This window comes from Rutidosis leptorrhynchoides, chromosome 6 (assembly GCF_046630445.1).
Source record: "Rutidosis leptorrhynchoides isolate AG116_Rl617_1_P2 chromosome 6, CSIRO_AGI_Rlap_v1, whole genome shotgun sequence".
NCBI classification, from domain to species: Eukaryota; Viridiplantae; Streptophyta; class Magnoliopsida; order Asterales; family Asteraceae; genus Rutidosis; species Rutidosis leptorrhynchoides.
In genome coordinates this window covers 70,900,995-70,925,550 of record NC_092338.1, presented here as the reverse complement: position 1 = coordinate 70,925,550, position 24,556 = coordinate 70,900,995, and the positions used below count along the sequence as shown (strand labels likewise).

Below are 24,556 nucleotides of genomic sequence, written 5' to 3'. Positions count from 1 at the left end.
CTCTCCGTAGATAAATCCTAGATCACGATGTCGGTAAAAAATTCCGATACGTTCCCGTTAAATAACCATCGTTAGTGCATTTTCTGTTACTTTAACCGCATTAATTGTAAATAATTTGCTAGAAGTAATTCGGAAGTCGGTACTTTGATTGTGTAAAGTTGTGATGAAGATCGTTTGGGGTTTCTTAGCAGCAATCGTGTAGAGATTCAATCCCGAGATTGGAAACAGTAAGACCCGATTGGGTCTAAGCTTAGACCCATAAATCTTTTACAAAGGGTGGGCTTTGGTGGGCTTTAAACTTTGGACTCCCTTCCTTTTTATTTCTATGATGTTCTTGGACCCATTAGGGTCTTTAGTTAAGCCCATTGGAACCTTTTTTGAGGCTATGGGTCTTGTTTGCCGGGTCTAGGAAAACCCAACAGTCGGGTTGGATCGAGTCGAGTCAGACTACTATAATCAATGTGGGTATTGGGCCATAAGCAGGAAAAGGAGCCCATTTGGCATTAAGAAAGTGGAAGGTGCAAGGACCTAATTAAAATTTAAGGGAGAATTCACACAAGCACACCAATAGGCATAGCCATTGATAAACACAACCATTAGAGCACTCCCAACAGAAGTGTTAATGCTAGCCAATTTTATTGCCAAAACTTTAACACCAATGGGAACTTCTTGTTAATCCATTGCCAATATCCACTAGCCAACCATTTCGTCTATATTTGGCTTTTTGAATCACGAAGAATGTGTTTGATTTATTTGTACATATTGTATCAATATTTGTAAATTAATTTTATTAATTGATTTAGTGGGTATGTCATAGTCGGGAGTAAAATGTGATAGGTTAGTGATTGAAAAAAGAAGAAGGAAATATTGATGTGGTGCTGATGTGACAGTGTGTTAATCTGAAGAAAGACGTCATGGTTGGTAATGCTCCTACCAATTACCAATATCATTACACACATACATACATACATTGGTGTGTGTAATACATACGTTGCTATCGTACGCCCCATACGTACCTTACACCGTCTTTTCATGCGCCATATCCCTCACACAACACACACATCCACCGCAAACCCCCTAATCGACTTACCGACCTCATTTATTTATCAATTTTTAGAAATTAATTTTTTTTGATCGAGATTTAATCTAATCGGTTCAAGATTAAGATACCCTTTTCAATTTTATCATCTGGGTACTTGATTATTAACTTAAAGGTATAATCTTTTTTGTAAAGTTTGGATTTTTTTTATTGTACTGTTTATGTATATGTTTGAATCTGACCCATTTGTGCATTTCGATGAATGTTTTTTTTATGGATTTTGATCTTTTTGTTATGTAATTGTGTGTATACCGATGATCATTGTTGATGATGTATGGATTGATCTAAACTTGATTGTTTTGAGTTTGTAAACTGTATTTAAAAGCGATGTTTAGAAGATATCAAAATTTGGGTATTGTAGTGTGTGATTTTCTAGATTAGATCATTTTTATTTTTATTAATTTAATAAAAAAGTAATTACTTTTTTGATTGTTTATGAGATGAATAATTTCAAGATGGATTTGGTCATATCACAAATACTTTGTTTTTAGCAGATTAAAGGTTAGTTATTTTATAAGTAATTGTTTTTTGAACCGTCTTTTTTTTGCCTTTTGTTGCAAACAGTTAATTATAGTATGTGCTAATGCGGTTAAAACCGTGTAGTCTGCTAGGATTAACAACTTTGGATGGTCTATGAAAACTATAAGTGCAAAATGGCGAATGTGATTGGCAGTTTTTGTCTAAAGTCTCTTGCAACATTTCATATACTTTATCAGTTTGCGCTGTTTGTATTGTCTTAAATCGCAGATTTTGTGATTATGTTTGTGTAAGTTTCATGATTTTTAAGTTCACAATCGGGATTGGATAAAAAGAAACTAGCACAAATAGGAATATCTCAAAAAGTATGTACATGATTCTTTGATGAAATGTAGTAACTACATTTCATTGGTTTGATTACATATATTCGTGTCCCTTCAACTTTTTGTTGTGTGCCTTAGATGCGTTACGTCTTTCTTAAAATCGGTACCGTTTTTACATATAATATGGTAAATTCTTGGAATGGGAAGTATTCTCTCATATTAGATATTTTGAATATTTTAAACACAATGTTACACTATATTTCAATTTTATTAAAAGATTAAAAAACTTGCTATAAGTGTAACTTAATCAAACCTTGCTTTTGAAACTAAAGTGACTATAGACTTAGGATGATGGGAAGGTTTTAGATGTTTTTAGGGCAAACACATATTGATTTTCTTTAAAACATCATACCGTCTTCTTATTTCAAGTATATGATGGGATATGTTGCAAATTTGCAACTAGTATATAGATGGTATGATGCATAAGAAGCTCATAACTTTTATTGACTTAGTTTTTATGGGCGGTTGAATTAAAAGCCGAAAGATTTATGGTTGAGCAACGCTTATAGGTACTATAAAGTTTTTACCTTTCTATGAATGTGTGCACACATTTGGGTAATATCTTGATTATTGATATTGATTTTGTGATATTTATCTGAAAGTGTATACACATCAAGGTGTTTTGTTGTTATATTTATCTGAAAGTGTATACACATTTTGTGGTTTTTATTTGAAATTATGCAATATAATATTATTTTTTTTAATTTTATTTTCAATCATCAGGTCCTATAGTATATTTTTCGTGGAGGCCGGAGGGTATATATTTGTGCATGGAAGAAGATGCCGGATTTGAGACGTGGAGTTCGCCAAGCCAAAAAAGCTACTAATGTCGAAGATAATACAGCTCTTTTAGCCCCGACTACTCGTCGTGGGACCCGGCGAGGCAAAGCTCAGGCACTTAAATCACCTGTTGCCAGTCCTGCGGCCCCCGCATATCCTTATCCGATGCCGAGGCCAGCTGGCAGAGGTCGGGGAACTCGACTAGCAGATCAAGATAAGAATCCTGATATGTTTGGTGGCGGAATCGGTCGGGCACCACTGAATTTGGAGATCGGAGGTTGTAATCAGTTAATTGTTGGTAAAAGTGCTGAAAAATTGGCTGCTGATGCCGAGGATGAAGGAAGCACGAGCCCGCTTCCCGAAAGGGTAATCACACAAGTTTATATTTAATTTTAATATTTCTTTGTTTTTGTAACAGTAGTAATGAACACTTGCATTAAACTTCATTAATGAGCCGGGACTAAGCGGGACTTCAAGATGATAAATATTGATTCTTGAATTAGAGAAAATTGTTGGAGTAGTAAAGGGCATTAGAGAAAATTGTTTGTAGATGGAACATACTTTCATTAGACTTTATTATAGGATGATGTGATTTCGAAATGAAAGTTTACGGGCTTATATTATTATCTTATATAATCAAATAATGAATGCAATAACTGATATAACCTTCAAACAAGTAACCAGGACCCTTACATCGGCTCATAAACGCTGATTTATAATTACATGTTTGAAAACAAATATGGGTTATAGTGTATTACTTATACGGGCAACCCACCCAAAATAGTATGGTAAACGCTCTTTGAGTTTTAATAATAATTTTATATTTCAGGTTCAAGTTGGAAATTCTCCTGCATACAAGCTAGAACGAAAACTTGGTAAAGGAGGATTTGGTCAAGTTTATGTAGGGAGAAGGGTGAGCGGTGGCTCAGGAATCACGGGCCCCGATGCTCTTGAGGTACACCTTTTTTCTCAAAATATAATCATATCATATGTTGATATTTTGATGAGTTTAGTGTTATGTTATTGACATTTTGGGGTGTAGGTTGCATTAAAATTGGAACATCGAAACGGCAAGGGATGTAGTTATGGTCCTCCTTATGAATGGCAAGTTTACAGGTATACGGTGTTCATCTCTTATAATTAGAAATATAATTAAGTACATTTTCTAACGTGTAATTAACATTTGAATTTTTGCATGAAGTACGCTTAATGGATGTTACGGTGTTCCGATGGTCCATCATAAAGGCCGGCAAGGAGACTATTATATCCTTGTGAGTTTTCTTACTTTATTAGCTTACTTTTTTCTGTGTGGCGATGGTACAATGGTGCTTATGCATGATCAATCTTTTTTATTTAGGTTATGGACAAATTAGGCCCGAGTTTATGGGATGTTTGGAACTCTAGCAATCAAATGCAAGTGATTAATCAAAATCTTCTTTTTATTATGATTTTGTCTCTAGTTGTATGTATGTATTTTAATTATATTTTTTGAGACAGCCTCTCTGAAGAAATGGTTGCGTGCATAGCAGTCGAGGCGTTATCAATATTAGAGCAACTTCACTTAAGAGGGTATCAACACTTAAACTTTTTGAATGTTAAATAGTTACTTCATCTATTTATTATTTACATGTGAGCAAAATGTTTATTATTTTCAGTTTTGTTCATGGGGACGTAAAGCCTGAAAACTTTTTGCTTGGTCAACCCGGGACGCCTAATGAGAAAAAGCTGTATTTGGTTGATCTCGGGTTAGGTACATATCGTCTTTATAGGGTCACTTTATGTATAGATTATTTGATAAGGTTTTGATGGCTTGAATTCTTGTATTTTAGCTTCAAAATGGAGGGACACATCATCTGGTAATCATGTTGATTATGACCAAAAGCCTGATGTGTTTAGGTAATATTCGTACCTCGTGGTGATTTTTTCCTAGTTCCAAACGTTGTAATTATTTGTAGTGGTATAATATTTTACGTTTCTTACAAATGTATTTTTTTTACAGGGGAACAGTACGTTATGCAAGCGTGCATGCCCATTTGGGGAGAACAGGAAGTAGAAGGGATGATCTTGAGTCATTGGCGTATACGTTAATATTTCTTCTTAGAGGAAAGCTTCCATGGCAAGGCTTCATTGTGAGTTATTTTATATATTATTATTGTATAAATTTATTAACTTTAAAGTTGTATTTATATTTATGGGTAAGTTTGTTCGTTTATTTTCCCTCTTTTGCAATCAAAATTGAGCTTTCATCCCAAAATAGGAACTCTATAAAGTTCAGTGCTTTCAGCTCACAGGGTTTAAGGGAATCATTTCAATATTTTGAAAATGGCGATCCTTTACGTGAGTTCAATTAACTCGTTACAATCTTCGAAGTTGGCCACTTTTTGGGTTTCAATAAACTTTTTGATTTAGATACTTAGGTTTGAAGAAAATAGAAGGGTAAAAATGGCGTATGCCCTTGAAGTTACTAAATTTGACGATTAAAATTTTAAGTTGTTTCTTGTATATGGAATTTTTTTTGTAATTTATTAATTATCGAATCTATCTTTATCAATAAGAAGCGAGATTTTCCTCTAGGTATACCTTATTAAAAGAATCATTACCAATTTCTTCAAGTGGCGCTCTTTTCATTTTTCATTTATTTTTATTTAGTTATTATTTTGCAAGATTTTAGTTTCTGTCCTAAAATACCATGTTAAAGTTCTAAACTTTTGTCAATTATTTGAACGCAGGGAGAAAACAAAGGGTTCCTTGTTTGTAAAAAGAAGATGGCAACATCTCCTGATTTACTTTGTTATCTTTGTCCGTTACCTTTCAAACAATTTCTTGAAACGGTGACCAACATGAAATTTGACGAAGAACCGAACTACTTGAAGCTTATTCGACTTTTTGACAACTGCCTTGGTTCCAGTCCATCTCTTCGACCTATCAGAATCGATGGCGCCCTAAAGGTGTTACTTTTATAATTATATAAGATAAAATATATAGTTTTATTTTTTGATGTTTCGTGATCTAACTTTAGTTAATTATGTGATGTATTTTAGGTGGGACAAAAAAGGGGAAGACTGCTTATCGATTTGGAAGATGATGCTCAGCCTAGGAAGAAAACTCGGCTAGGCACACCTGCAACACAATGGATTTCGATATATACATCTAGAACACCGATGAAACAAAGGTACGAGGAATATATACTTCGAAATACCTGAATTATTAAATCTTAATCATTTGCAATTTGAAGCAATTTCTATTCTAGTGTGGTCATCGAAGTTGTCAATGTCTTAGCAAATTTATAAGAAATTGAGAATCTTTATGACCCTTTAATTTGCATACTGAAACAAGATGGTTTGTCATTTATATACTTAAACTGTTACAACTGTTACAATAGTTGAAGATCTATGCTTTACATTTCAACTAACGATGATTTGTCTTTTTTTATATATATAAATTTGTCAGTATTTGCTTATTGTGATTCTTTTAATAGTGATTTCATTGATTTTAGATTTTAAAAGATCTCTAATTTTGTAGTTATTGGAGGGCATGCAAGAATTTTGACAAATTGCCAACCGATTTTATAAAATTACTTACTTTATTTAACTTGGCACTTAATAGAATATTATTCTAATATGACCAGCTTAAGGCCGTTAAGCTTTATTCTTGTTAGAATGACTATAGTTGTACTTGGTATTGCATTAAACTTCAAATTTTTGCTAAATATTATGAACACGCAGGTACTACTACAATGTAACGGATGCTAGACTCCACCAGCATATCGAAAAAGGAAAGAACGATGGTCTGAATATTAGCTGTGTTGCATCTTCACTTAATTTGTGGGCTATTGTTATGGATGCGGGCACCGGGTTCAGTTCACAAGTCTATGAGCTCTCCCCTGTTTTCTTGCACAAGGTAAAAAACAATTTAAAGTTCGATGTTTACGATACAAGTTATACTATTTTGGCACATTTAGTCATTTATGAACTTTTTTGTATTGAAGGAATGGATAATGGAGCAATGGGAGAAAAATTATTACATCACGTCACTTGCTGGTGCAACAAACGGTAGTGCACTGGTCGTAATGTCTAAGGGTAAGTTTTTTATTACTATATTTTGTATATATGGTTATTCGGAAGTTTTATATATATATATAAATCCCATACATGGTGAATGTTATTTATTTCTATGAATACCTACAATAATTTTTTCTAATCATTATGCTTGTGTTTTCTGTTAGCTGCTCTACTTTGACTTTTAAAGTCAAACAAACTCCCTTTAGTTTTGACATTAACTACAATCAATTTTTCTTAGTTTCTTTTTAAAAGCAGAACAAATACTGTGAATACTTGAAAGATGAGAGACAAATCTGCAAATTAATGGTTATTACAGTTTTGTTAGTCACAATTTTGACATGTAAAGTCAAAGGTGGACATTCCAATTGGGTGGTCATGTACGCCACAAAAAAATCAGCCATACACCACAAGTCATGCATTACACTATCGTAATGTACAACACTCTGAAGCTCGATTAGTGGTGTATGACTAACTTTTGTGGTGTTCAATTGTACAAATCGCCACCCAATTTGAAAACAAAGGAGAGTAACTAACAAAACAATGATTTAGCAGATCTTGTTACTTTTGGATTGATTGATACTTTTTAACCGTTTAAACCAACTTGTAGGGACCACATACACACAACAATCTTACAAAGTGAGCGATGTTTTCCCGTTCAAGTGGATTAACAAGAAATGGAAAGAAGGGTTTTTGGTAACTTCGATGACGACTGCCGGTAGTCGATGGGGCATCGTCATGTCTCGAGACGCAACGTACTCTAATCAGGTATTGCTCCATCTATTCTCACCTTCTCTTCTTCTTTTTTTATTTGTTTTTTTATTATATAATTAGAAAGTCATAATTATGTCATCTTTTGTCAATAGATTGAGTGTTGACCTTTAGATGAGTTCATGACTATGATTTTAAATCATTGATTTGGATGATGATGTCATAATTGTTTCTCTTCAAATCACCCATTGATTTTGAAATTCAACAATTGATTTGAATTTTAACCATTGATTTGTAACAAAACAAACTCAATTATCTTTGTTCTCTCCTATATAAAAAACTTAGTTATTATTAATATTAATTATTAATTTCATGAAGTTGCGGGTGTACACTAGTTACATGAATTTGTTACATGAAAAGTCAACTTATGTACTTTGTGGTTTGTTGTAGGTAGTTGAACTCGATTTTCTGTATCCTAGTGAAGGGATTCACAGAAGATGGGAAAACGGCTACCGGATAACGGCGGCGGCTGCAACCGAAGATCAAGCCGCTTTCATACTTAGTACATCGAAAAAAAGATCACAAGATGTTACTCAAGAAACTCTTCGAACATCTGCATTCCCCAGTAATCATGTCAAGGTAGTTCGTTTTTTCTTTATTATTATTAAAAAAATTTAGTAATTTATAACAATCAGACAGAAAATGATTAATTTAATTTAATTTATTTACAGGAGAAATGGTCTAAGAATTTGTACATAGCATCCATTTGTTATGGAAGAACGGTATCTTAAAGTTACCATGAAATAAACTTTATTTTGGTATGTTCTCTTCAATCCACTTTCTTGATTTTGTATTTTGCATCTATCAGATTGAATCTTTGAAATTATTAAATTGCAAAAATCCATTTTTTGGAATATTATAGTAGTTGCTTACTAAAATGTTACAGTATAATATAAGATTTTATCACAGAATACGTGAAAGCGTAATTAACTTAAGAAATATTATTGCGTACAGCTTCTTTTGACGAAAGACAATGGAGAGACATATATGGTGTTGGGATTAAGCCGACAAAGGTGTATAGTGGAGAATCTGACCCGATACACATGAATGAATACCTGAACTGCATGTCATCTGTAATTTTGTGCGCTGTACTAATTAATGTAATGGCTACTGGCAGGATTTGTATTTTCTTTTTTTGTTATATTATTACTCTAAATGTACCGATACTGTTGTGAACCATAAGCTGTGTGATTAATTTGAAATGCATAAAGAAAAAGATGGAGAATTGTCATTCTTGATACGTTGTTTTTGTACGTGCCCGATTATTTTCGTGTTGATGGTGGGAGTTTATGGTTTTGTGTAGCTTTATCTGCAATTAGATGCAGCAAAGCAGACTAGTTTATGGTTTACTTTCTTCAATTTTGGTTAAAATGGGTTGGGTTGGGTTTGTTCGGTTAACATCTAACTGGGGCTAAGCCATATACAAGTCCAGATTAGTACAGTATATTCTTTAATAGAGGTCTCATATTTATAACACTTTGTTTTACTGGTTTGATATGGATAGCATGATAGATTTACTTTCACCCAAAAAAAAAATATAAATATTACAAAAATAATCTTTGGGATTCGTATAATTTAGTCGCCCCTATCAAGTCTTCAATGTAGGCGTAGCTAGTACGATAACAGTGAAATTTCGGTTAATTTATTTAGGGGTGTGCATGATACATAACTTCGACTAAACTATTCCGGTTTTGTTTCGTGACCCAATTTGTAGCAGAAAGTCGGACAGAACATTGCACCATATATTTTTCGATCCGGTTTGGTTCGTTTTGGTGTTATTTTCAAGTTAGGTCTTGTGCGGTCCAAACCGAAGACCACAATTTGGCAAAATGTGGACAGAGAACTGGACGGAAATAGCTTAGTTCAGGATCGGTTCGGTTTCTCATGGTTCTTCGGTTTTTCTCCTGATATGCACACCATAATCTGTTGTTGATCGGGTAGTCTATTTGTTGATGTGGATGTTGTGTTTTGCATATGTTACGTGAAGAGTCCATTTGACTAATGTTTTGCATATGTAATATGTTATGCAGAGTGTTCATTTGATTAATGTTCTGCCTATGCTATGTAGAGAGTCCATTTGACTAGCGTCCGTTATATATTTTCGTTAGAGAACCAATAATGTAAGTTTTTCTCAAATTGTGGACTCTACAAAACTATTAGGTTCAAATTTAACAAAGAGCATATTCAGTGGCGGATTCAGGAGTTTTTTTTTTACGGGGGCAAAAAGATTTTTACTAAGTTATTTTTTTTACGGGGGCAAAAAGATTTTTACTAAGTTAAAATTAGAATAAACCATCTAGGCATTGCATGACTGGCATACAAGAGGGCATGTTTGTCCTCAACGAGTAGACACATGTTCGATTTCAAGAGCATGGATCTAATTGGTGCTGCCAACAATTAGCATCTCAGAAGGAGTTTTCCCAACCTTCAACCGTTTTGCTAGGGTTGTTGCGATTTAAGTTTTCTCTTAACGCGTGTGTGTGGTATATGATCGCAAATGTGGTTGATAGTGCCGTTAAAAAAAAGTTAAAATTAGAATAAATACATAATACAATGTTAAAAAGTTACAATATTTTCAATAAACATCGAAACATAATAGCTTAAAACTATAGAAATTTCAGATTTTTACCTATGAAAATCCAAAATATTGATTTAATTAAAATTGAGTTAAACTACATTTTATTGATTTAATATAAATATTTATATGCCATAATCAATGTTCTTTCTATAGTATACAAACTAGAGACTATCCATGTAATTTTCCCTGAAAAAATAAAAATTGTTAAATATGAGTAGTACACTAGTACAGTAGTACCTATGATAGTGGGCCATAATCTTATATAGGACCATTTTGGGCCCAAAAGATACGCAAAACCACTGATTGTCATTGCGGGCCATCAAGCCTCTTGGGGTAACTTTTCAAATATAAAATTATGTTCGAGATAATGCAAGTGTCCAATTAAAAAGAAACTCTTACTAATATTTAATTTAATTAAATATAAAAAAAAGTACCCTCGCTTGTTCAAAATAAATGTTAAAATGAACGTCAAAACATGTGGGTATTCCAATTTTTCGCCAACAAAAACATTACACTATGTTTGACAAATGCCACACTTTGTTCACTTTTTGTTTATTTATAAATAAATAATCCTGGTTATCAATTTAGACCAAATTTCCCTATCTACTACACGCATACATTTCTCAAAAAACTATCAACCAAAATCTATCATGAATATTAAAAAATGGCGTGCAAAATTATCGTTTAAATCCGACAGCCGCAGTCACAACCAATCTTGCTCAACTAACACCACCACTGAGTCGACTGGTTCATCGCGATCTATGTGGAAATCGTTGTGGAAGAAATTAAAGAAAGAAAATAAGAGGTTGATGGTTAGATCTTCGTCTATGCATGTTCATCATGTTCCTTACGACGAATATAATTACTTGCGAAATTTCGATCAAGGAATGCAATGGGATAACGAATCAGAGCCTGATATCTTTTCTAGATCGTTCTCTGCTCGATTCAGTGATCGTAGATCTGCAAATTAAGGTTCAGATCTATTTGTTGCTTTCATCACCGTTGGATTGATTTAAGGTTCAGCTTGATCGTTGGACATGAATCAAAGGTTTAGAGTAAATAGTGGAATATAATGAAGGTGACATGCATGCATTGTGAGGGACATTAATTTGAGACTATGTTATCAATAATTAGTAATCTGTTAGTATTATTAATTAATTTGTTACTCTTCAACAATTGTTTATTTCCTTCCTTGTCCAATATCTCAATATCTGGATATGTTTATTTCCAAATCCGACTCGTTACCACCCAGAGTATTAACTTAAAACGTTCTTATAAGCTAGCACGGCAACATCACTCTGGCTAAACCTAATTGACCTTAATTAACTTTTGGTTATCTTCTCTTGTCGCATAATATAACCTTTTAATTCTTTCAAATTCAATAACCAAATCTCCTACAGTTAAACCAATAACATCAACCCATGTGTTTTTACGATTGTTACAATTACGAGAATAAGCAAAATCCAATAAATACGAGGCCTATGAGTTTTTTTGGATGTAACAAATTAGTTTTTTCCGAATTTAAACTAGCATCTAAACTGTACGATGACATATAACACACTTCTCAAAACTCCCTGCTTAGGATTAATTGTAATGAAAACAATTATATTTAATATTTATATTTACAATAATTATTATAATTATAATGATAATAATTATAAATTATTATAATAATAATTATAATATTATAGTTAGATATAATATAATATAATTAAACTACTATAAATTACTACAAGTCAATCAAATGTGCCAAAAGCGAAACAGGCTGTAAGCAAACATCGTGGGCTCTGCTTGGGCCCATATTGAAGATCCAATAAAAAGACACATGAAAGTTGTTTTTGCCCGCCCAATAAACTAACCAGCTAGTCAACCCGAGTTGCGAGTGGTTCCAACCGCGTCTAAAGCATCTGGTTCAAAAATTCTATTCGGTATTATGTTTTTCTAAAATTTTCTATTATTTGAAGGCTTAATTTATTACTCTCTATATTTTGTAAGAGAGTTAATTCTCACACACCATTTTTTAATTTATATATATTTGTTTTATAAATTTATAGTTAAAGTCCTTAATTAATCTAGAAAATTGAACTTATATTATTATTATAAGTATAATTAAGAGTAAAATAAGTAATTAGATGTATATGGATAAAAAAAATAGTGTGTGAGAATCACCTCCTTTTTTTTTTAACTATAAACTTATAATTATAGAATAACTAGAAAGAATATAAAAGATTTAATAAATAAATATATTCAAAATAATTATATAATTTCTCATTTTATTAAGGAGTATAAGATTATTTTATCTATCTATACAGTAACTAATAAATCTCTATCTATAATGATAGACGTCATAGATAAGTATTATTCAACCTTAAAAAAATTTAAAAATAAAGAGAAAAATGCTAAACACACCATGATGATATCATTAAAATAATTAATTATATTTAATATAAATATTAACATATTAATTGTATAATATATAAAGCATTATGTACAACTTTACGATAAAACACCTCATGATTATAACAATAAACAAACAAAAGTTAAACAAAAAGCCGAGCCTCGCCACATGACAATAAACAAGACATTTGATGTTAAACACACGAATCACACCAGCAGAGGTAAAAAAATAAAATATAAGACACTAACAAACTACAAAACAATGAACCCACTAACGAACCACGGAATTTACCTTCCAATTGTTGGAACACGGCAAAGAAACCCGTCTACAAGCTGCCGCCACCTTTATTCGCGCAAGAATTAGACGGACTATTAATATTAATTATTAATTATTAATTAATATTAATTTGACACGCTAGTTATTTGAGTTGAGTATCTCTATCAAATACTCCACTTTTTCCAAAGTAACTGAATCCGATTCTTCACGCGCCTTCCATCGCGTGAATCTATCCTCACCCACCCAAACAACCTAAGCTCCAATTAGCTTCCAACAGAACGTGTAAAAAAAAAAAAAAAAAAATCCAAATCGAAAGCAAAATTCCTCCCAAAAATATAAAACTTCCAAAACCTCTCGTTTCCTCAACTAAAAACCCTAATTTTGCCCCCGATCTCACACATTCTACACAGGTATCTCATATACATATAGGTATCTATTCATATAGTTTGTATCTATGTGTAATCGAACATCATTATGATATGATTCTCACGGTATATTATTTCTTCAGATCCGTTGTTTTTTAAATTATTAGTTTAGGTCAATTTCTGGTTTGTTTGATAAAAGTGCAGCTTGTTCATGTTTATCGTTTTAATTTTGTAGAATTTGTATCTTGTTGTTTGAGATTCAACATTGTATGGTGATGGTGACTTGAGCTAATTGTGACTTTTATATCTTTACTTAGCTAATTATTATTATTATTAATAATATTATTTTAATGGAGCTTCTATATGTCAAACAGATAAGTGCTTATAATCATACATTGCATTTTGTCGATTGGTAAAATGCCGTGTGATTTACAGTATTCCAAACAGTAGATGATTTCAAAATTGTTTCCATTGTTCCTAATTGGATCGAGGAATCAACGTTTTTTCGTTACTTAAACTGCTTCCTCTTGCTTTTGATATAGAAAGCATTTGATAACCGAGTTGGTCATTTGTTTATTACTTTGTCCTCGTTTTATATAATTACATTTTTCGTGTTCTCCTTTTTACACTGAACACCATACCATTAGAATTTGGAGTAATGCAGTACTGAAATTTTGACACTATTTCATCACAGGGAAGGCCTATTGAGCATTATGGACTTCGAAGATTTATATGGTGCTAATGGTGAGAGCTATACTCCTTTTTTCTTCATAATTTTTCACTTGTGATGCTTAGCTGTTACACAAGATACCAAACTATATCATTAAATTAAGTATTAAGTTTTTGTTATGCTTTAAGACTTGTAGTATAACTGAGGTATATTTCTCTGCCAACTGTCTTAAATCACTGTGTTTGTCGATGGTTGATAAATCCAAGTTGCGTGTAGATGTTATATTTCTAAGAATAATATTAAGCTGCTGAATTACAGGTTTGGCAGTCCTGTTTCCCATTTGCTGACAATATTTACTTCTCATACTTTTTTACAATTAATAGATTTCAGTTGGGGTTAGATGCACCTAGTCCACTGCTCCTTGATCGTCATAAGGAATCACTGAATTAGTTGGATGCTTCGTATTCAACGTGCAGGCGAGTCTCTGGAGGCTTTCTAGCCTATAAAGGACCATTAAGAATTGCACTAATTCCATGAAAATGAACTAGACTTACAATTATGATTTTCATACATAATTACGTCTAAGAATTGAGGTTAGAGCAAGGACTCCCAACTAGTGTTGGGCTAAAAATTGTTTGTGGTTGTTTTTTTGTTGTTCATAAGTCCATCTATTCATCTTAGTGTCAAGAATATGCAAGTGTGAGGCCGTGCTGTGATGTTTTGATCTCAATGTGCATTTCAGTTTAAGATTTTTCAACAAATTCACATTATGGATAGTTTAGTCTTATTTAATATCATCCAATAAAGATTTAGTACTAAATCCTAGCAATTACTATGGTATGAAGGGGAATCGGTGCTCATGTGCCATGATGATCTTTCCTGAAAAAATGATGCTATCATAAAGATTTACAATCAAGATCAGGAAATAGTAATAGTGCATGCAGAGAATAAAGGTACATTGTCCCTTGCTCTAACGCATCTTGAATTTGGTTCAATGAATGGTCTATTATTACCTTTGCCTTTTAGTATCTTTTAGTGCTCAAAGATCTATATCATAAAAGGTTGATCCTTGATGTGATAGCTCTTTTTTTATGTTTCATTTTATTTGTGAAGCTGAACATTCCATTGCTACTTATATTGACCATGGGAAATACTTATAATATCAGACCTCTTCAAAGAATTACAATTTTGACCAACAACAAAAATGCTTCTTCCAAAATTTTGTACCAATCTAAGCATTTACTGCGACACATTTGCACTTTTAATCAACTATTTTTCATTTAGGAACATGATCATCTCTACAAGCCACCACATAACTCCCTAAATTCCCTATTATTTAAGCCAATACACGAATATAAAGAATTTGAACTAGTTTCCTACAGGTTTTAGGCACTATTCTTTCCTAGTAAGTCTTTATGTACAAGTGGTTAACCCCAAACGTTGTAACTTGTAATCTCTTACAAAACATTTTTTGCATCTCTGAGTTGGTACTTCACATGCTACTGTTGATATACATTGATCGTTTTTTGTACAAGTTATTTTGCAAATCGAATACCAGTTACATGGTATAAGCTATTATAATTTAAGGTTCATTTTATCATTTATTTGAAGTTTTGGTTGAATACAATCCTAGTTGTACTTGGTAACTTGGTACAAGAGTATCTTGTTACTAACCAAAAGCGGTTAGCCTTTATTTTTTTCTTCATTTGTTGGGGAAAAAATCAAAGCCAAGTTTGGTAATATGAGCTGGATCCTATGTCGAATATCGTCTTAATTCCCTTTTTACCCCCCATTTAATGGTTGGTTATAATGTCTTAGATGACTAATACACAACCCTAAGAAAACATAAGAGTACCAATGCAGCGCCTCCATCCGCATACTCTTCTCCCATAGGGTTCGCTTGTTAATCATATCATCCACGTTTTATTTGTTTCATCGGCAAAAATTGTTGACGAATTCCATCATCTTGCACATCAATTAATACTCTGTAAGGAAGTTCATTTCTTTAATCTTTTTTGAATTAGATTATGATTAATTAGTTAATTACTTATATACCGCTTTTAGGCGTATCTATTAGTTAACTCCTGGATCTGTAGAGACTAGAGCGTAAAGATATGTTGTTGTAATTGATTAGCAGAGAAATAGTAGACTGGGTTCTTCATTTCTCTATAATTAATTAAATACAGATCCTCTTAGTTTTTATGTAGAATTAGTTCAATTTTATTCAGTCATAGGTAGGGCTGCTTTAGTTGTTTTCCTCTTTTTAAAAAAGGTCATATTATGTGCTGTTTTTTTCTTCCCTTTGTTAAAGTTGTGTTTTTTTCTCTCTACATTTTGTTTATATAACTATAAGATGTGCATGACATTTTTCATCATTCGAGCAACATAAAAATCGAAAAACACTGCTGCTCTATTGTGAATGTTAAGTTTTAGCCATGTGAAGCCACTAATATTTCTACCATAAGTCCTCAAGTTAATGTGCTGGATGAAATTTAATGAACGTAACAATAATATATCGATTTTATTACTTTTCTGTATTTTGTTATTTGTACCTCATCGTATATTGTATATTTCTCTGATGCTACAAAATATAAATCAGACAATCCATTTTTATAAACTTTATAGATAGATTGGTCAATAGAATGCATATATCGTTGTGTATCATTTTAGTGTAAACTTTTGATATTTATATCTTATTTATCTTTTGATATTTTTGTTCCTTTTTCTTCTAATTTATAGTTTCTGCTAAAGGATGTACACTCAGATGATGCTTCAAAAAGTCTAGAGCTGTGTCAAGGGTTTGTGAAATCTGGTCATTTCTTGTGTAAGTTTTATTTAATCACGAAAGGCAATCAGCATCATCAAGAAATATGAATAAGAAACCTTCAAAAAATCTGGATTCCAAGAAGGTATCCATGAGTCCAAAAACCCAACCTTCAACCAAAGCAAACAGAAAAGGTGAAAACCCGACCCGTATTACACCAATAACCGAGCCATGTTCAGGTTCGGGATGCTCTACTACATGGATCTGCAGAAATTCGGCTTGCAGAGCTGTGCTTTCGATTGTTGACACCTTCTGCAAACGGTGTTCATGCTGCATTTGCCATTTATTCGACGACAACAAAGACCCGAGCCTTTGGTTAGAATGCACGTCTGATTCTCCAGTAGGAGAATCATGCGGCTCGTCTTGCCACATCGAATGTGCGCTGCAGCGCAGTAAGGTTGGTGTTGTTGACCTCGGTCAACTGATGCAGCTTGATGGGAGTTATTGCTGTGCTTCATGTGGTAAAATATCAGGAATACTTGGGTGAGTCCTTAAATAATTTCACCATTTATATTCTATTTCTTTATAAATCTAACTAACTAGGGAGAATTTATGCATTGAAAATAGTCAAAGAAATACCTTTGTTGATTCCTGACCTTTTTGACAAATTTGACTTGTTATCTTCTAAGCAAATTTTTAAGTTCGATTATTTACTGGTTGCATGTAAACTGACTTGACCCATTCATTAGCATATAAGGCTAATACTGCCACCTTTTAATGAAATTACTTAACTCACAGAATTTCGAAAGGTCACTAAAAGTAGCGTTTCTTCTTGGTTTTGAGTTCGATTTGTATCTTGTTCCTTTTTTTAAATGATTCTAGGTATTGGAAGAAGCAGCTTATAATTGCCAAGGATGCTCGGCGTGTTGACAGCCTATGCTATAGGATATATTTAAGTTTCAGGCTGTTTGATGGCACGTCAAGGTTTCAAGAACTTCATGACATTGTTAAAGTTGCAAAGACCAAATTAGAGACTGAGGTGGGCCCGCTGAGTGGGGTCTCTGCCAAGATGGCACGGGGCATTGTTAGCAGACTTTCTGTTGCAGGTGAAGTTCAGGCATTATGCAGTTCGGCCATTCAAAAAGCAGATGAAGTTTCTGCTGCTCTTTCTGGTGCAAGCCTGGACGGTACAGGTATCTAATCTTATTTTTATTATTAGCAAATACCTTCAAAAAGTTATTATTTTAAATAACTAATTCTTTATTTTTCCCTCGTGCAGAAGGTTCTGTCCCTGCAGCTTGCAAGTTCATATTTGAAGAAGTGATGGCTTCTTCGGTGGTGCTTGTTTTAGTAGAATTATCCACAGCATCATCGAACGATATAATTGGATTCAAGTTATGGTACTCAAAGACAACAGAGACACATACAAAAGATCCCATTTCAGTTTTCCCCAGATCTCAAAGACGAATACTGATTTCCGGTCTGCAACCTTGCACTGAGTACTCATTTAGGATCGTATCATACACTGCAACTGGCGATTTAGGTCACTCAGAGGCCAAGTGTTTCACTGGGAGTGTAGAGTTACTTCACAAGAACCCTAACGATGCTACAGTTCCTCATGACGAAGGGACCTCTGGTGCAAAAGACGTTGAATCCGACTCGGGATTCAAAGTTCGAGACCTCGGGAAGATCCTCCGTTTAGCTTGGGTCGAAAAACGCGGTTACCTGGAAGATATTTCAGGTGCAGAGATGAATGGGATTAGTCAAATGGTCAACCCCGAAACAATAAAACCTGATGTGTTGCCATCTACTTCTCGTGGTCTTGACTTGAATGTGGCTACAGTGCCTGATTTGAACGAAGAGTTAGCTCCACCAAACGAATCCTCTAAGGATGAAAACAATGGCGATGCAGATCATGGTAGTGGTGGATCTGAAAACTGGGCCCATCATGGGCCCAATGGGGAAGTGCCAGCTGTTGATTCCCAGGCTGAGATGTCACGAAAGAGGCCTGCTAGTACAGAGACCCATGATTCTGATAGCGCATTAATAAACATCTCATCACCTTTTACTACCCATAAAGGTGGGCCCGGTAGCTTGGATGAAAACTTTGAATATTGTGTGAAGATGATACGTTGGCTCGAGTGTGAAGGCTACATCAAGCAAGAATTTAGATTAAAACTGCTAACATGGTTTAGTTTGAGGTCAACTGAACAGGAACGTAGAGTGGTTAACACCTTCATTCAAACACTCATAGATGATCCGAGTAGCTTAGCTGGACAGTTGGTTGACTCTTTTGGTGATATTATAAACAACAAGAGGCCTAGAAATGGCTTCTGCAGTAAGCTGTGGCATTAAACAAGAGGACGTAGATGTCATTTCAACTTTTATCGTGTTCGAGCTCGTTTATTGGTATATGCATTTTTTTTACCCTCACTGGTAGAGCAGCTGGACCTCAAGAGGGCATCTTATTATCGTAGCCAATTTAATCAATTCATGAACTTATTTCATCATTTAATATTTCAAAGTTATCGAATTATTTCATACATTTATGTAGCAGACATAAGTTTATTATTTCTGAATGAATGCCCAATTTCTTTAGTAAGTTGCTCTTGTTCTTTTTAAATGTGTTTTGTCATGGTTATTTAGGAATGCTTGTTTTATTGAATTGGATCATATATTAAAAACGGTGATATTTCTACATTTTCAACCTCAAAAAATGAAACAATGTGATTACAAACTAAACTCAACTGTGGGTCACTGATTACAAACTAGTCAATTTAGTGCTTAGAACTTAGAAGGGTACGTGATTGAAAAACGGTTGTGATTGAAAAACGGTTATAATTAAGGTATAAGTTGACACCTTGTAATTTCTTTTACTACCTTTATTGGGAAAATGTGACTTTTAATATAATTTAATCTTGAATAATTGTTTATAAGTATCATTATCTAGGAAAATAATCAGTAAGTCCATAATTTAGTTACAGTATAGTAAAATGATCACAAGTTTGAAATTCAAAGAAAAGTACCCAAACTGCATGTCAAATTTGTGGATACTTTTGCCTTTTGGTCTATTTTTATGTTAAAGTACTTCATCTTTCTATACTATTAAACTCGCACCCCATTTTTACTCTTATCCATATTTACAACATATCTGTTTGTATAACATTTAAAAAGACGATTGATTGATACATTACACTTTTATCCATTTACCGGTAAGTTAGTAAATTTTGATATTATAATATCAACACTTTTAAATGAGTTTATAAATTTGATATTTAATTATTGACTTGAATTCATATTTTTATATTTTTTCAAATCAACCATTAATTTTTTCTAAAGACGTCAAATATTATCCAATATATAGAAGGAGATTATTACCGTTCACTTTGGATAATTCTATTAGCCAGGATAATAACAAGTCTCTATTAAGATGAGTCGTTAATATTGTAGGCTACCTAAAGGTATAGCTTAGGTTCGAATCTCACTTCTGAATATTTATTATTTATTTTTTATTTTTTATTTTTTAGCCCTCTCATTTTCTTTTTTCATTTTCAGCCCTCTCACAATTAAATTTTATAACTCTTTTCTCAACCTTTAATTTCACTTCTACCTCTTCTACTTTCTAGTTTTTCAATTTCTACCCTGAATTTTTTTTTTTTCATTTCTTAAAAAAAACAATACCAATGACTCGCTATTCTATTCCAAGTGCTTACAGCAAAACACGATTAACCATCCGCTTGTTATTAATCAAACATGAGAAAACCGTAACAAAAAACAATCCTCGTGCACTGAGCCATTCGAAGGTAGTCAAAATGATAATGAGCAAATCAATAAACAAACACAACCACGAGCAATAAAAAACAAGTTAAAAATAGAGTATTGAATGCATGATCAATGAGGAAACTACCTTCAACACAAAAACTACATGAATTAAAGCGGAAAGCTGCAGTCGTAGATGATATGGGCCAAGTCAATATGAACTCGTGTTTATCAACCATTGGTGTCACAACTATAGATTTTAACTCTAACAATTAATTTTATTTTAAGCACTGATTTGGTAGTTGGTAATGCAAAGAAAATTTACCTTTATATTCTTATTATTGTATTAATATTAATATTAATTATAATACTTATTATTAGTTATTACTCGTATTAATTATTGATTCTACAAACATTGAATTGTAGCTCAGCTGGTAGTGACATGTCTCTATGAGCGAGAGTTCAGGAGTTCGACTCTGCTGCCTGCAACATTGCACTTAATGTTATCTCTGACCTGGATTATCCACTCAGGTCGCCTTTCGCTTAGTGCGGGAGCAGCGGGGATGGGGGTTTTACCGGCCATGTCCTCAGATTGGTCAAGGTTTTTTTCCATGACAGTAGTTGGGGCGGGTTATGAAACTACGGAAAATGAACGCGTGAGTAATTATGTCCCTCTGATTAACCCCAAACTAATGTCCAAAAAAATTAATTATTGATTCTACAGAGTCGCATGTTAAAAACTACACAACAACAACAACAACAAAACCCAATACCACATGAGTGGTGTATGGAGGAGGTGATATGTAGATGATGTGCGAGCGGAGGGATACGAAATACTATTATTTTTATTGCGAAATATTATACAAGTTTTATTATTTTATTTACAGATGGGATATACCTAAACCTTGCTACAACACTATAGGCAGTGTACCTAATCGTAGAGTAGTATAGTTTTTAGTAAGTTCGGTTCGTTTCACAGGGAGCGGACTTATTGTACACTATATTTTAATTAACTATATTTGTACAAAATATTTATAATTATATATAATAATATATAAAAGGGGGTTTACCGTTTAATGACCGGTTTGTCGATTTTAAAACTTTAGTCGCAGTTAAAACCTAATGTAAAATATTAAATAAATAAAAGACTTAATTTAAAGCGTAAAATAAATAACGATAATGAAATTGCAATAAATAAAAGTGCGATGAAATAAAATTGCGATAATTAAAAATGTGATAATTAGAAGTGCAATTAAAAATGAAAATAAAGGAATTATGCTTATTTAAACTTCCGTAATCATGATGTTTGACGTGTTGATTTTATTTTATTCCCATGGGTTAATTGTTCTTTGTCCTGGATTATTCAATATGTCCGTCTGGTTTTTGTCCATAACAGTCCATCAGTCATAAATATAAAGTGCGAGTGTCCTCGTCAAATTATCCTTATACCCGAAGTCAAATATTCCAACTAATTGGGGACTTAAACTGTAACAAGGTCTTAATACTTTGTTTAATAATTACACCAGGATATCGACTGAGTGTAACCCAAGGTTTTAATACTTTGTTATCAATTATGCCAAGTGTCCTTGTACATAATTTCACCCCTGTTTTAATAATTCTAGTGGCTATTAATCCATTCCCGTGTCCGGTTAAATAAACTATTATTCGTACATATAAATACCCCGCCCATCGTGTCCGATTTGAGTGTATATGGTTATTTATAGGTACGTCCAATTGTAAATCTTTATATTAAAATTAACAAACTATCATTTAGTTAAACAAATATAAAGCCCATTAATAGCCCATAGTCTAATTTCCACAAGTGTCGTTCTTTTGTCCAAACCCCAATTATGGTACAAAATCCAATTACCCAATTTTAATATTTTTAGCCCAACATCATGATTACTTCGTCTTAAATAAGCATAATAATAACTTAAGTACGAGACATCAATTTAAAAAGGAGAACATAGCTTACATTGATTATTTATCGCGTAGTGTTACACGGATAGAGCTTCGACTTTAAAACCCGTAAAATAACCTTTACATAACCCAAACTAATCTAATATAAAACTACCCTATAATATATATATATATATATATATATATATATATATATATATATATATATATATATATATATATATATATATATATTTATTATTATTATTAGAGGAGTATTATATATATATATATATATATATATATATATATATATTTTACTCGTCGAATTCGTTGGTTATTTATAGATGTGGCCAGGATTTTGGCCCCATGCGATCGCATGGCTTTTTGCCTTCCAGGCCATGCGATCGCATGGCCAGCTGGATCCAGCCACATTTGCTTGTTTTCTTCTTTGTCTACATAATATATAAATATATATAATTTATATAATTATATATATATATTATATTATATTCTTGTGCATAGTAGACTCATAATTTTTGGTCCGTTGCGTCGCGCGTTGATAGTTGGCTCGGGTACCGGTTCCGGATTTTCGAACGTCCTTTCGTATAATTTAATATCTTGTACTTTGCATTTCGCGATTTGTAACTTTGCACAAAAATTATTTTCCTTAACTTCCAAAATCCGTGCGAGTCTTTTACTCACTTTTTAGTGGCACTTTTGAGTGCACTATGGCTTTAGTGGCACTTTTCCAGCTTTAGTGGCACTTTTTCTCCAATTCTTTAATCTTCATGCTTTTCGTTTCGTAACTTGCACTCTTGTCAATTTTAGACGTTTCTCATCATTAAATTGAACCACTTGGATTGTATCTTGTACATTTGAGCTTTTTGGACATTTGCGTCTTCAATTCTTCGTTTTCGCCTTTTGTCTTCGCACTTATTTAATATAAACGATTACAACTTAAAATAGGACAATTACAACGAAATAATTTACATATTGGGAGGATATTGCTACTAAATATATGTTCATTTGGAGCACTATCAAATATCCCCACACCTGAACGTTGCTTGTCCTCAAGCAATACAGAACTTGAAATTAAATCACACTAATCACTTCTTTATTCTTCACACTTTATACATTAGTGATTTTGATACGGCGGTATAAACAATGATAGTAACGATGTGGTTTACAGTCCCACATGACTATAAAAATTTAGATCCTTAAGGAAATTGGATCTTTATGAAAACATTTGATCTTTTGAAAATTCATTCTAGCTTTTACCCTAGATAAGTTTTCCGGAATAACCCTTCACCGGTGTTTGCAAAATATTTTTGTGAGTTTTGTGGGTTTCAGATTTTAAAATTTTAGCTCAGAACTTACGGTTTTGTGTCACCCACTTGCTAACCTTATATTAGGAAAGCAACACGTCCAGTATACTTGCTCCGTATATTACCTTTCGGCAAACTACCGTCCGGTTGTAAAGGAAAGCGTTGAACAAGCAACTGTTAAGGCAATGTCTAATGACATGCATTTGTTCATGGCCTAAAACGTGTCGGATGCAATTACTATCCTTTGTAGGAGCAATAGTAAAGATCATCCTATGATTTTTCGGTCTGGCACAAGGTCCTGTCTCCGACCATGCTATGCAACCACCGTTCTTACGGTTGACACCCGATTTGGTTCAGGTGACCTAATGAATTCCAGGTGAATTCCTAGGATTTTACGTTCAATGGTAATGAACGCATTGAAAATGGGTTTTAAGAAAATAAATCGGTTTGTAATTTTGATCAAAATATTTTCTCGTTCAAGCTCGAGTTTAGATATCATTGAATTCCATGAGTTTTTAATTCTCAATCTTTAAGGTCAATCTCTAGGATTGAGTAATATCAGGCTTAAAAGCTGATTTTTGATCTTTTAAGGAGATTATCCTTTCTGGGGATCTGATTTATTAGTATTATCAAGCTAATTTGCACGGTGCCCCCCATTGTACGAGATAAATCCTTCTCATGGTTAGGATAAATCTGACCACTTGGCGACCCTGTTTTATGCTGAGGTCCGTGGATTTTCTGCTGATTTTAGAGATGACTTTTCTAGATTTTTCATCAACCTACAGCTAGTCTGGACGACAACTTCATGACCTAAATCAAGAAGCGCGTGTCTTTTTCGAAAGACTTTACTTCCTTTTAACGATGGAATTGATTCATCGTGTAGATCCATCTTTTCTTTCAAAAGTATTACAATAAATCGGGTAAAACAGTTAATTTAGTCCAAAACAAAAG

The 24,556-nt window shown here is 33.1% G+C and overlaps 2 protein-coding genes across 3 annotated transcripts; both read left to right on the top strand.

The window, feature by feature from the left end:
• Nucleotides 1-1,024: 1,024 nt before the first annotated feature.
• Nucleotides 1,025-8,808, top strand: LOC139852767 (casein kinase 1-like protein HD16). Its single transcript, XM_071842095.1, has 18 exons — nucleotides 1,025-1,214; nucleotides 2,683-3,105; nucleotides 3,569-3,694; nucleotides 3,782-3,855; nucleotides 3,941-4,010; nucleotides 4,097-4,152; nucleotides 4,237-4,308; nucleotides 4,395-4,489; nucleotides 4,569-4,635; nucleotides 4,739-4,868; nucleotides 5,469-5,687; nucleotides 5,781-5,911; nucleotides 6,465-6,639; nucleotides 6,728-6,818; nucleotides 7,408-7,565; nucleotides 7,959-8,147; nucleotides 8,240-8,326; nucleotides 8,523-8,808. Exons 2-17 carry the CDS (start codon nucleotides 2,740-2,742, stop codon nucleotides 8,297-8,299), a joined length of 2,079 nt encoding a protein of 692 aa, XP_071698196.1. The 5' UTR covers nucleotides 1,025-1,214; nucleotides 2,683-2,739; the 3' UTR covers nucleotides 8,300-8,326; nucleotides 8,523-8,808.
• Nucleotides 8,809-13,139: 4,331 nt separating this feature from the next.
• On the top strand, nucleotides 13,140-19,202 carry LOC139851847 (VIN3-like protein 1). 2 transcript variants are annotated; one of them, XM_071841024.1, is made up of 6 exons: nucleotides 13,140-13,230; nucleotides 13,880-13,929; nucleotides 14,701-14,808; nucleotides 16,595-17,162; nucleotides 17,502-17,812; nucleotides 17,899-19,202. In XM_071841024.1, exons 4-6 carry the CDS (start codon nucleotides 16,726-16,728, stop codon nucleotides 18,972-18,974), a joined length of 1,824 nt encoding a protein of 607 aa, XP_071697125.1. In that variant the 5' UTR covers nucleotides 13,140-13,230; nucleotides 13,880-13,929; nucleotides 14,701-14,808; nucleotides 16,595-16,725; the 3' UTR covers nucleotides 18,975-19,202. The 2 variants fall into 2 exon arrangements, with proteins under 2 accessions (XP_071697125.1, XP_071697126.1); XM_071841025.1 differs by lacking the exons at nucleotides 13,140-13,230; nucleotides 13,880-13,929; nucleotides 14,701-14,808 and adding an exon at nucleotides 14,981-15,842.
• Nucleotides 19,203-24,556: the final 5,354 nt, after the last annotated feature.

Bases quoted from the DNA above. Each gene is read 5' to 3' on its own strand.
- LOC139852767 (XM_071842095.1), top strand. From the start codon at position 2,740: ATGCCGGATTTGAGACGTGGAGTTCGCCAAGCCAAAAAAGCTACTAAT. The intron at 4,490-4,568 runs GTACATATCGTC...CTTGTATTTTAG, and splicing joins TTTGGTTGATCTCGGGTTAG to CTTCAAAATGGAGGGACACA. The intron at 4,636-4,738 runs GTAATATTCGTA...TTTTTTTTACAG, and splicing joins CAAAAGCCTGATGTGTTTAG to GGGAACAGTACGTTATGCAA.
- LOC139851847 (XM_071841024.1), top strand. From the start codon at position 16,726: ATGAATAAGAAACCTTCAAAAAATCTGGATTCCAAGAAGGTATCCATG. The intron at 17,163-17,501 runs GTGAGTCCTTAA...AAATGATTCTAG, and splicing joins AAAATATCAGGAATACTTGG to GTATTGGAAGAAGCAGCTTA. The intron at 17,813-17,898 runs GTATCTAATCTT...TCCCTCGTGCAG, and splicing joins TGCAAGCCTGGACGGTACAG to AAGGTTCTGTCCCTGCAGCT.